The sequence below is a fragment of the Thunnus albacares genome, chromosome 9, assembly GCF_914725855.1.
Source record: "Thunnus albacares chromosome 9, fThuAlb1.1, whole genome shotgun sequence".
Classification (NCBI taxonomy): Eukaryota; Metazoa; Chordata; class Actinopteri; order Scombriformes; family Scombridae; genus Thunnus; species Thunnus albacares.
The window spans coordinates 17772138-17785223 of NC_058114.1; the positions used below are offsets into that span (position 1 = coordinate 17772138).

Sequence of the window (13086 nt, forward strand, 5' to 3'; positions counted from 1 at the left end):
TTAAATCAAAATTATAAATTGCAATTATATATATCAAAATTTAGGCTAGACCTATATGATAATCCTGCAGTCCTCAGTGGGCCATCCCCCCTGTTAAAAATGAACAAATCACCTATTGGGTGTACCTAAATTTTAATAGCAAAGCATTATTTTTGAGAGATAGATTCAACCCACCAAGTCATCACCTGTCATTGGTCAAAGTGATGGAGCCAAAGTAAAAAAAAAAAGTTTTTTTTGTACAAAATGTAATGACAGATATTTATCGTATACTTCAATAATACAAAACGTACACTCGTGTTGAAGCAGTACTAAAATTTGAAGTGAAAAATGCTGAATTCAAGGGGGGGAAAAGTATTTACGATTTCCGACCGGCTCATGAAGGCAGCATTTCACCCATCGAGTCAGTTGTGGGTATTCCCATATGACGTGAACGCAGCATAAAACGACAGCAGGCAGAGGTGAAAAGTCTGGATCATGTTTTCATTCCAGCGGAGGCACACTTGAACGACAAAAGGACATTGTAAATAAAGATCAATAGGGCGGTTAGCAGAGCACGTCGAGGTTCTGTTCACGGAGAGAAGACATTGATGTTGTTGTTAGCCAACCAGCTAGCACAAGTTAAAATTTGTTAACGCTAGCTAACGGAGGACCCTGTTAGCTAACCGCCACCATCATCGCTCCTAGCCAGCCAGCTGTGCATCGCCCTGTCTTCCTACGATGGGAAACGCAGCAACTGCCAAGAAAGGCAATGAGCAAGAAAGCGGTGAGCACTATTCAGCTACCTTGTTAGCCATCAAATGTTAGTAATTATACAGCGTGAGGTTGCTTATCCTGAAGTCAGTGAAGAGCAGCCTTTAGCAGTGGTTGTCCAGTGTTAGCAGGACAGTACAGGGATATAGGCTACAGAGAAGAACCATCTTTGGTAGGGCAGTTTACAAGGTGTATTAGCTTCTTCGTTATCATAGCTGTCTGTTTATCTTTAACGGGAGCACCACAGAGGATGCAGCCAGCTAATTATTGTATGTGGCATATAAGCAAAATGGCAGGGTTTCTTTCCCACAGCAGTGAATTCAAAGACAGACTATTGAGTCGATTAAATAAAGCTTTTTACAATTGTCTCACATTGTAACGTTAACTAAAGTTATCAAGGCACCTTGTTTGATTTCTAAAGAGCTAATATTAGCTGACTGCGGCCAGATAACATCCACAAACATTGGTTTCTACTATAGCTGCAGTGCAAGGCCTGCTCACAGCTAACAACAGGTACCTGATAACGACTAAAAAAGCCAAGTTGACCTGGAGGCTTGATGTGGCTAAACCAGGCTAATGACTGTAATACAACAAGTGTTTTTTTTTTTTTTTTTGGTTTCTAGTGTCGCTTTGTTTTCTAAACAAGGACTGCAAAATGGCTCGCAACAGTTTCCATCCAACATGGTTAACACTGATGTGTCAAGTCAGCTGTCAACAAGTTTACTGTAAATCAAAATGTTATGCCTTTATCGCTGCTTTTCTTACAGTGACATTACCCTATTGTGTTGATGCTATAACATCAAGGGAAAGGTAGCTCCCTTCCTAGTTAGATTGCACCTGTTGAGGAGCAATACAAAGTGCTCTATCAATCACTTGAGAACAGTAGCCAGAGGGCACTCAGTCGTGTTTAGTGTGTATTTGGCAGTAATGACCGAGCTAATCCACTAAACTGTACCATGCCTAGTGGTCTGTCTGGAAAGCACTGATCTTGACCTGCTTTCTGATTGGCAGTCATCCACACAGTCTCACGGCCTTGTGACTTAAGCCACCTGTAGTTTCTACAGGGAGGGCCTGAGTGTTGTGTACAATTACACCGTGATGCAAACAGCAAGCTGCTTAGAAACATGTTAACATGTTCTAGGTCTCATTTAGATTTTTGTTTTCATCTGAGGCCTTTTATGCAGTTAGTGGCCCATACTGAGTGTGACTACAAAACAAACCTTACATTTCTGTAATACCAGCATCCCTTAAAACAACAGAATGCAGTATGGGGGTCAGATTGTAAGGGTGACTTCAGGCATAAGAGAAAGCTGTTTGAGGAACTGCATTGTTCAGTTTTACCGCCAGAGAGCATGATAACCTGGAGATAATTTGCCTCTATGTTAGTCAGTGGGCGTTAGAGACCTACACTTAGTTTCCTTATCAGCACTCTGAATGCACCATAGCTGTGCAATGTTTTTGACATAACATTCAGAGGCTGGCCTTTTAGTGTGCTTTCCTTACTTTGTATACCTTTTTGTCAAAACATCACCATTTGCATGGGGGACCTACTGTACAAGTGCTTTCAAATGACACAGCACAGAGAAAGTTGACATACAGTTGGTCACTGAAACTGAAGTAGTGTACTTAAACAGGAAGCTTAACTTTATGTGGTTAGCCGAGCATTGCAATGTACTCGGCTGCATACAGGAAGCTGGTATCACTCGTTGGTCTCCAGTCTGAAAACGGTTACTTTGCTTGCGAGCCCTTTTTTTTCTCAGACATCAGGAAATTCATCTAAAAAATGGCCCAGGGAAAGGATCAATCTTTCGCCAGCCGTCTTTTTCACATATGTCGTAAGACTAACCAAGAGCACAAAGGACAAGAGAGTGAGGTGCCTCATATCTCTGAGTTCACCATCATGTGGGATAAATTGAGTAAGTGCAGTGTTACTTTTACACAGAAAATGAGTCCACCACTATCTGTAGCGCTGAGCTGGAGGAGTTTTAGTCTGTGTTTGTTGCGCTTGTTTGCAGGAAGATTGATTAACATGAAGTTTATAATAAGTGGCACATTACTCTATTATGATTTTAGTAAGTTTGAGAAGCCTTTATGTTTGATTAGGCATGGATGTGGTTGTTCAGTCAGCTCTCATTTGTTGAACAACAAGCAGCAGTCTGGTTTCATATCCTTTTATTATTTAGAGTTTCTCCTTACCTCCTTTTTGGATCTGACATCAGTAAAAGCAGCTTAGGTGTGACACTTTGTAGTACAGGCCATTTGCAGCGCTTCAGTTGCTTTCTTCATCTTTAATATCTCTGTCCTGTCATTTTTCTCGTGCACGGTGTTCTGCAAATTATGAAAAGTGTTTTTATGTGTGCTTTGTACAATGTCTTTTCAGTCTGTTGTTTTTCCTTCTTTGTGACAAATGTTTGTATTTTTTCAATATTTTCCAGAGTATTCTCCAATACCTTTGAGGAGTTTGACCTAAATATTGAACAGAATTGAACCCTACTGAACAGAAATATCCTGTTGTTAAGAACCAACTAAAAATTAAGATGCTGTTACAACATTATATAAATGATTCCCCTGACTATTGATTATAGCTATATTTTTCTGAGACATTGGAATAAAAACAGTCTTTTTTTTAACCCAAGTGATCTTGTTGTTTTAATGTAGCATAATTTCTGTCAGGTGGTAGGAATGCCTTATGTTGTCTTCTTCAGTGTCATTTTGTTGTGTGTTGCATTGAATCCACTTGAATCTCTAATGTTCTTGTTTTAAACACTTCATAAATGTTTCTTCCTCTCTTTCTCTTCTCCATCATTTCCATCCATGTGGGTGAATGTTCCTGCAAACCCTTGGTGAACTGTAGAGACTTTTGGTATGCTCATTTTTCTATGAGACATCCTAAGTCACAGAGAGGATGTTAGGCTTACTTGAGTTTATTCTTCAGCCTACCAGGCTTGTATTGTATTGTATCTTATTACAGAGATTTAGATTAATTGGGCTATGCAGCTTCCACATATAAAACAGTATTTCAATGTTAGGTATGCATTTAAATCAGTAGCTGCCTACCAAAGTGCTCCACCAATAGACACTAGACACTTGCCATGACTCTGTGACTTTGGACATCTCATGTCTGCTGTGACTTTCACAATGCACTGTCTTTCTAATGCCTGCACCGTAGTCTCAGTTGTGCTCTGCATTTTGTCTTTTCTCCTTTTCTGCCTATTATTATTATTATTATTATTATTATTATTATTATTATTATTATTATTATTATTGCCTCCCACCTACTCCTGAAAGGGATGCAGAATAGCTTTTTTTAAATTGGCCAGTTCTGTAAAGCCCACAAGAGCTCTTTGCATCACTTTATTCATTAAAATTTCCCGCTTAGGTGTGTGGTTTTGTTCAGGAGGTATCTTTTGCTGAATTTTGTCAAGTATAGTCCTTTCTCCCCAGTACTTGACATTTGCCTGACCTTTATAAGATGCATTTTTCCTGAACATGTGAACTGCCTTTGTTTATTTTTCCCGAATACGTTAAACTGCCCTGGTTTGTTATTTCCCCCCTCAACGTGTCATGACATTGTTTGAGTGCCGAAATGCTAATTGTTGTTTTACAATTTCCTCTCTTTTTATAGTGAAAGAGTTCTTAGCTAAAGCCAAAGAAGATTTTTTAAGAAAATGGGAGTGTCCACCACAGGTAACATGATCATGATATTTCTCCATAAGTACTTTCCTTTAAGAATTAAGACTTTTAATTCCCCTTGATACTCTGGGGACAAATGATTAGACGTTTTGGAAGATAGCATCTAGCCACTTCCTTTAGTTCAAAATAGCATAGATCTTGTTGATTTGAATGCAAGCTGATTGCGTAATTTAACTGTGTCCATAAGAGGCATTTACTCTATAACATCTCCATCCGGCTACATCTGTCAATGAAAACATAATGTTTAATTAGTGGTATCTACAAGAGCTAAAAGTATACCAAACTTGCAAGTAGAATTGGAGCATTGAAATCCTCAGTTTGCTTTCTCACTTCTACTGACAATGTTTTTCCTCAGAGCACAACAGGCCTGGACGACTTTGATAGGTTCAAGACTCTGGGTACTGGCTCATTCGGGCGAGTTATGCTTGTCAAACATAAAGGAACAAACCAGTTCTACGCCATGAAGATCTTGGACAAACAAAAAGTAGGTGTATGGTTTTAAAGAAAACATTTCACCCTTTCTCAAGAACTAGTGTTGTTAATGAGGGTAGTCTGTCATAAGCAAACTTCTGTAAGCTTGGCAAATGCTGTAAAAACATAAATCTTGTGAATCTCACAAAAGGAAATGCTACACTTCCTTTCGTGTTTCGTGTGCTGCCTTTATGTTATCATTAAAAACCTCAGAGGCGCTTCATATTTCGATCCTTTAAATACTGATGTGAAAGACGTAGGAGGAGATTAGCGGGTCCGCAGCGCGTTGCTCGTCTGTCAGTATTCTTTCCCCTTGAATTTCACACAGTTGGTTTAAGTAAAGGAAACATGTCTGACTTTCTGTTTCGGCTTCACTGCTTAAAGACTTTCCTTTTTATGGTTTCTCATTGGCTCTCACTGTATGGCTTCTCAGTTTGTATGCTGAGCTCTTATTGTTCCATCCCAGAGGTCCTAAAGGATTATAGTGTTTTTTGCAGATTTTAATCCATTTACTACAAATCATGTACTGTATACGTCACATTGCTGCTAACCACTGTATGCCATAGTCTTCAGGTTTGTGTTTTTACTGCTTTCCAGGTAGCAATGGGTTCCCATCTACTGTAGATATTTCACTACAGTATGCAAATGAATCAGAGTAAACATCGTGGCCAGGTGTTTTATTATTGCGTGGTATTGCAGTTGATTGAATACATGTCTGAAAGTTGGTTGTGGTGACGCTAGTTTGAATGTCTGACATTTCACACTTGAAAGTAAGCATTCAAACACAAGCCTTTTTCTTTTTCTTTTTTTTTTTTTTTTTTTAAAGCAAAGCATTACCAAATAAGGATGAACTTTTCCATGATGTCTGTAATGTGTTGTTTTTATTGATAGTCATCTGACTTTGACTCTCTGACAGTGTAGTTTATGGATGCAATGCTGTTCAGCAGCTGCCTCTTTTGTATCTCAATACTTACCATAAACTCATAAAATGCACCAGATTGGCAGAATTTTCAAATCACTTGCACTTTCTATTACTTAACCTTGTAACAGAAATTTTGGCAGAAATAAAAACAGAGCCAGTTATAGCTTGTTTTGATTTTTCAGGTGGTGAAGTTGAAGCAGATAGAACACACACTAAATGAAAAGAGAATATTACAGGCCGTCTCCTTCCCCTTCCTCGTCAGATTGGAGTACGCTTTCAAGGTATGTGCAGGCACCCAACTCTTCCAAGCAACAAGCTGGTTACCAGTTGTTACCATATTACCAGAGATTGGCTGACCGTTTAGTCCATGTGTCATAGTTGATAACAAATCAGCCAACTAAATGTAAACAATAAAACATAGACACAACAGAATAGCCATATTATACCATTATTTAGCCGATTGGTGATTTCCCACCATGTGATCAGTTGTTGTGGCCTTGCTTATAAGTTTCTTGCTTTGTTTGTTTAATAGGACAACTCAAACCTCTACATGGTGATGGAATATGTGCCCGGTGGAGAGATGTTCTCACACCTCAGACGCATTGGAAGGTTCAGGTATAGCGTAGATATAATTTAAAATGTTATTTTAAGTATTTAATTTTTTTTTTTTTTTTTTTTTTTTTTTTTTTTTTTTTTGCAGTGTTCTTTCAACCACTCAGAGCTGGACAGAGGTTCAGCTGGTCTGGCAATTTTGTGGATGAAATGGCTTGAGACAGACATAATTTTGAGTTGGCTCTACTATAAATGATTCAGTTCAGTCCTTCATTCACAAGAGACTTGTTCATATATTGCACCAATGCCTGACTGTCCATCCTCCCCTCTTTCAGTGAACACCATGCACGATTTTATGCAGCTCAGATAGTACTCACCTTTGAGTACCTCCATTCCTTAGACCTCATCTACAGAGACCTGAAGCCTGAAAATCTGCTCATAGATCAACATGGCTATATCCAGGTACACTATTAAACTATTTGTTGTGCCCCGTCGGTAGGCAAGAGAGGAATCAGAAACATTTTTCCCTCACTTATCAGTTGCTTTTAGAAAACAGCTGAGAATTAATGTGTGCAGCTCCCGCATATGAGTATAAAGACAAGTAACACTGAAAAATAGCCATGGTTTTATAATGTTGCTGTTTTTTCATCAGGTCACAGACTTTGGCTTTGCCAAAAGAGTAAAAGGCAGGACCTGGACATTGTGTGGAACTCCTGAGTACCTGGCTCCAGAAATCATCCTCAGCAAGGTGAGCCCTACATATCCAACAGAGCCCATACAGATGTTACTACAGCACAGTATAGTAACGTGTTTATGGGCAAAAGTGTTAGGACAATAGCATGTACCTGGTTGGTGGTTATTTTTTATTATTTAATTTATTATTTGTATTATTTTTGCTCTGTACTCCAGCACACTGGATTTGAAATGAAACATCATTTCAAAACACAATGTCATTCAAAGTAGATTTCCATCAAAACTCTTGGTTTACAGCCAACCAAGTACAGCCATTGTAAATTCATTGAATTTTCCTGTTTCTCTCAGGGCTACAACAAAGCTGTGGACTGGTGGGCACTTGGAGTCCTTATCTATGAGATGGCTGCTGGTTACCCTCCCTTTTTTGCTGATCAGCCCATCCAGATCTATGAAAAGATTGTGTCTGGCAAGGTACACTGAGATCACCACAAAGTCTTAGAGTTTAAAACTACTTGAATTTCAACCACAAGTACTGTGATATTGTTTATCCAAATTTTCTTTACGGCTCTTTATTTTACTGTAACTGAGCATATGACATTGAAAAGTGTTTTTTTTTGTGCTGCTCATGCTTATTTATCTTATAGTTCCATTCTTCTTTTTCGCTCCTGCAGGTACGATTCCCCTCTCACTTTAGCTCTGACCTGAAGGATCTGCTGAGAAACCTGCTCCAGGTGGACCTGACAAAGAGATTCGGGAACCTGAAGAATGGTGTGAATGACATAAAAAATCACAAGTGGTTCTCCACAACAGACTGGATCGCCATCTACGAGAGAAAGGTTGGTTTTGATTCTTTTGTCTTAAGGAAGAATCCAGAACCATGTTAGGACATATCTGTTACTCTCCATCGTTTGGTTCCTGTTCTTTTTATAGAAAGTACTCATGTTAAAGAGGTCCCTAAGAGCCACTATTGTGCCTCATGTTCAAGTGTTACCCATTTTATTTTCAAAGTTAGTCTCGCTACTTCAAAAAACTAATATTTGTACTATCACTCATTTCAAAAGTGATTCATTACATCTTGTTACATTTTTTGCATTTAGCAACTGTATTTTTAACTTAAAAATTATGTACAGGTTTCTTTCCACTGCATGTTTCTCTGAATGATCACAGAGAAGCTTGAAATTTTTTAAAATCTGTATCACAAACTTGGTAAAACTGCCAATCAGGAGACGACATAATTTACCACTAATACCACTAAATCATCCGGCCCTCTGGAAGTAATGCGGCCCCGTGCTTTTTACATCTGGACATGTGTTTGGTTGTTTTTGTGCTCATCCTCCTCTAAAAGCTTGTTTCCATTTAGAAAAAAAATCTTTTAACATTGCTCTCGCCAAAACACATCACTTTTGTCAGTCCATTAGTTGTAAATAAAATTCCCCAAAATAATCAAGAAGACATTAGGTTATTCTTTTGCACTTATTTTACCCCTGAGAGTCATGGCCTCCACTGAAAAAAGTTTGACACAAAAGACATTTGTAAAGAATATCAGTTCATACCAATCAACCAATCAATTAGAGCACCTGAGCTCTTTATTAATGACTTTTTTTTAACAAATCTTTTTTATTTTTCTTAACAAGAGTATAAACACAAATGATTTATTGCCATTGAACATACTGTAACATCTCAGTTTGAGTAACAATGAGCCCCATTTACACGAGCTGTCAACAATTCCATGTAAATAATGTCAAGAAAAGTTAGAACAGCGTACTGCAATCATTTTCTTAGTGGCTGTTATACATGAAAGCACTAGACGCTTCTGATATTAAGGGCCCCAAAATGAAGAAATGTCATTCAGAATTAAAACTGGTATGGTCGCAGGCACTGTTTCTGAAATAAGTGCCGTCAGTTTGGAGGCAACACCCTGCCAGAATTGGGCAACAGGCGGGCATTCTTGTGTCATATGGAGAAATGTGCCAGGAGTTTTTAATGAGCACAAGGAAACATCCATAACTCTCGTGAGATAAAACTCCTGTGCACAAAATTATAATGAATCTGCAGATGGTCGGGATTCCGAGAGACCAGGTTAATATTAGCCCGTACCGCACTCCAATCAAAGTCATGCTCCCATCCTAGGACATCCCCTCTCTATATTCTGTCTAAAGGGAGCGTTTTGTAGGAGGCCTCAATAAAATACTGGTACAAGGCGGACACCGTACCTCTAGATCCTCTTTTTGTAACGATCAGCTCATGAAGTGAATGTACGGACAACAGGTGCTGCCGTGGTACACCGTGCGCCTTGAGAGCTGCCCAAAGCTGTAAATTAAAAAAAGAAGGATGTGCCTGGCACGTTGAAGCTGTTCTTAATGACCTGAAAGGAGTGTAACCCGTCTGTATCCTCTTACTAAATGATGAGGGAAATGAATGCAGCATGTAGAACCTTAACAGAAAATCATGAATTACATATAAATAATATCAGCCCTTGATTTACATTCATTGATAGTTTGAAAAAAAAAAAAACTTGTTTTTCTCTTAGGTTGAAGCCCCCTTCTTGCCAAAGTGCAGAGGACCAGGAGACACGAGCAACTTTGACGACTATGAAGAGGAGGACATTCGTATCTCACAAACAGAAAAGTGTGCAAAAGAGTTTGCTGAGTTCTAGTGAGTGGGCAAGAGTCCCATCTGGGCTCACGTGTTTTGGGATATTTGCACTCTCCTGAGGGTTAAGGTGGAGCTGGGGCTGTCACGTGTTCAAAACAAATGCCTAGTTCCTTCATTACACACAGCTGAATGAGGTCCTTCTTGCCATGATATTGCGTGCAGTTAGCACTAACCTATACACAGGCACATTATGCAGACACCCCTTGTGCTGCGACACAAAAATACTAGACCACGTTCTCATCTTCTGTCCTCCTTTTTTTTCTTTTTTTTTAATTTTAAATTTTGTTTCCTATGTTTGCCACTTTTGAAAATCCTCCCTGCTCCTGGTTTCAATTCAAATAATTGTTTGAAAAGCAACATGAAAACTAATATTATGCCCTTTCTCAAGTGGCACAAAGAGTGATTGATTGTATTAGCTGGTATTGCACATATTGTGATTTTAAGCTTTTGGTTCCTAACATTGAGTTTTGCCAGTTATCTATCGTCTGTTACATGCCTGAGTGTGTTTTTAGGGTTCCGTTTATTATTCATTAATCATTAACCGTTGTTCATCATTCTGGTGTCCTTAAGGCCTAGAACCGTGTATTTGTGCATATAGAAATATATATGAGACATAAGATTTTCAAAAACTTTGTGTTGTTAAAAAGCATGACCAAAATTCAAGTGAAGGAAAAGAAACACTGATGACTTCTTGTAGTTTCTTGGTTTCAGCACTCGGGCATTCAATTCTGGAGCAGTTGGATTTACAGTGACAAGTGTTATTATGATGCAGAAAACTTGTCAGTGCTGTATTAGTTGATCAATTGTAGCATTGTTTTATCCATATCCGGTCACAGGACATTTCCTTTTACCTCAGACTAGGTGTGGTATTAAATGAATGGAATGAGATATATTTTTCAGGTACAACTCTGTCACAAGTATGTCACTCCTCACAGTAGGTCATGGTCTTTGGCACATCCAAAAAATATATGAAGTGCGTCGACATAGCATTTTTCACGACATTGCTGAAAGCTGAAAGGTCAGTTGTCATTGTGGATGCGAAGCAGTGTTGGTCACATGGACATATTTTGTCCAGTCTGGCTTTTCGATTTTTGTTTTTAAATGCTAATTGCGCTTTAGCAGCGCTCTCGAGACATTGTGTAACTGCCATATTTGTTTAATTTTCATATTTACTTTTGCATGTTTGTTACGTTTGTACAGCAGTGTCACAACAAGGTAATAGTGCCCTAAAAGTGTTCCCATCTTTTCCTTTCTTTTTTTTTTTTGTCATTTTTGTTTTGTTACCTTTTAAATTGTTTCATAGCCTTGGACATTGATGCATTAGATTTTTATCTCAGTGACGTATTCCTCTGCATAATCCCATGAAAGCAAAACTAAACAATTAACCATGAAACGATAACAGCAAACTGAAATATCATAACCTTAAAATATTCATTCATATTGGTCACTACGTGGTTGAACCATCTACTTACTGCAGCTATAACTTGTAGTCTCTTTGCATCATTTTCCAAGCAATGTGCACACTGTGATGGAGCAATATTTGCTCATTCTTCCTCGCAAAATTGCTTAGGCTGAGTCAGGTCAGTTAGAGAACGTCAATAGACAAAAACATTGGGGTCTTGTCACACATTTTCAAAGGGAAACAGGTCAAGAGATTGACTTTTGAAGAACATTTTTGTCATTGTAAATCACTCCTGTTAAGTTATTGTTCACGCATATTTAATACATATATTCTCCCCTTGAGAGAAATGTAGGTTTTTATAAGGGATTTTTCTGTACTGGGCACCATTCATTTCCCATTAATTCTGACGCATTGCCTGTCCTTGCTGCTGAAATGTAGCTCCTGCCTCCGCAGACTCCTCACAGGCATGACCGGTTGACATTGTATCCTAACAGGTGTTTATACAACCTGTTTGTCAAACGTTCAACACCTACAAGGCTATTGTGTCTGCCTGTTGAACTTCCAGATGTCAGAAAAGCACCTGATCGTTCTTGCTTTTGTGAACCTTTGAGAGAAGTTTGTCTTTGTCTGCCTCCCACAGGACGGTCAGTTTAAGATCATTTCTGCAGGTCGGACACTCAGGGTTGTGGGGAAATCAAAGTTTTACATTTCACTCCTCGTTGGAAACAATAATGCGTTGTTGACAGTCTTTTAATTTAAAGTCTCATGAATCTTCTAAAGTTTTTAATCATTATTTGACATTATTTGTGCTCAAGTCTTTGTAGATGAGAAAAAAAAATGCAATTTAATCAAGTTCAACAATCTTTGACAACCAAATGTGAAAAGGTTTGGAGACTGAGTGCTTTTTTTAAGGTACTGATGTACTGTATATGGATATTGGCTATGCCTGAATTTCAACTTTTTTTTTCCTAGATTGAGCACATGATGCAATGTTTTATTTAGCCCTTATTTCCTTTCAAAAGGCACAACAGTTTCTTATGCTATTTTTATTTATATTTGTCTAATAAAATTACATTTTAAATGATAGTTCTCAGTATGTATAAGGAGACATGTTTTATTCACAAAAGTGTTATAAACAGTGAATATTATTATTTATTTGTACATTTATTTTCATTTGCCCTTATTAAAAAGAAAACATTTATAGAAATTAAGATATTTACCAGAGTTAATGCACATTGATGCCTCTCATGCCTATTTAAAATGGTAGCCTTTTTAATTTCTTTCTTTCTTTACCCTTTTATTGCTTTAGGAAATTAAGTTTATTCGAAGGGAATCCAACATTATTTTCCCAGTTTGGTATAATAGGGTTGAACAGAATGTAATTGTGGATCCATGATATGTTTTATTTGGACAAAGTCTGAAAAACTACACCTGGGAATTCAGCATGTTTCAATCCAAACTGCCTGTGTGTAAATCTTCCCAGAAACTGTGTAGGAAATCCACAGCTCTTGTTATGTGTCATTTATCCCCCCTCATGTGTGTAATAATGTTTGTCATATGTGATGTAAATGATGGCACTTTCCCTGAGCCTCTTCACACTCCTGACTAAAGAAAATCAGTTTGAGTTATTTGTAGTTAGTCACACATGCCAGTATGGGATCAATAATCTGAGATCTGTGTTTGTATTTAGTTTGTGGGATATTTTGCACATCATTTAGAAGGCTGACACGTTTTTCTCACCCATATTTACTTGTGTTTGCAAGGGGAATATTCTTTGCTGTAGCAGATTTTATGTAACAAAGGATATGTCACTATAATAAATTCTTTTTATTAAAAATCATAATTGTTTGTATTTAATGTGATAAAAATATTCCTGTATGTGTAGACCATGGTGTAGACATGTTAGTCATGTACTGAAGCAGATAGTTAAAAATAGAAGAACTACAAA

General features: G+C 38.0%; 1 protein-coding gene across 4 annotated transcripts; it reads left to right on the forward strand.

Moving 5' to 3' along the window:
- The first annotated feature begins 413 nt into the window (after positions 1-413).
- On the forward strand, positions 414-12978 carry prkacba (protein kinase, cAMP-dependent, catalytic, beta a). Of its 4 annotated transcripts, XM_044361078.1 has the most exons (11): positions 419-763; positions 3605-3613; positions 4376-4437; positions 4799-4927; positions 6019-6117; positions 6369-6451; positions 6724-6850; positions 7041-7136; positions 7430-7552; positions 7753-7917; positions 9612-12978. In XM_044361078.1, the coding sequence occupies exons 1-11, from the start codon at positions 718-720 to the stop codon at positions 9735-9737; spliced, it is 1065 nt and encodes a 354-aa protein (XP_044217013.1). In that variant the 5' UTR covers positions 419-717; the 3' UTR covers positions 9738-12978. The 4 variants fall into 4 exon arrangements, with proteins under 4 accessions (XP_044217014.1, XP_044217013.1, XP_044217015.1 ...); XM_044361079.1 differs by lacking the exon at positions 3605-3613 and having other exon boundaries at positions 414-763; XM_044361077.1 differs by lacking the exons at positions 419-763; positions 3605-3613 and adding an exon at positions 2412-2666.
- The last annotated feature ends 108 nt before the right edge of the window (positions 12979-13086 follow it).

What these genes read in the sequence shown, in the direction of transcription:
- prkacba (XM_044361077.1), top strand. Translation starts at nt 2,534, where the DNA reads ATGGCCCAGGGAAAGGATCAATCTTTCGCCAGCCGTCTTTTTCACATA. An exon ending in CATCATGTGGGATAAATTGA is followed by an intron (nt 2,667 to 4,375) that starts GTAAGTGCAGTG and finishes CTCTTTTTATAG; the next exon opens with TGAAAGAGTTCTTAGCTAAA. An exon ending in AAAAGATTGTGTCTGGCAAG is followed by an intron (nt 7,553 to 7,752) that starts GTACACTGAGAT and finishes TCGCTCCTGCAG; the next exon opens with GTACGATTCCCCTCTCACTT.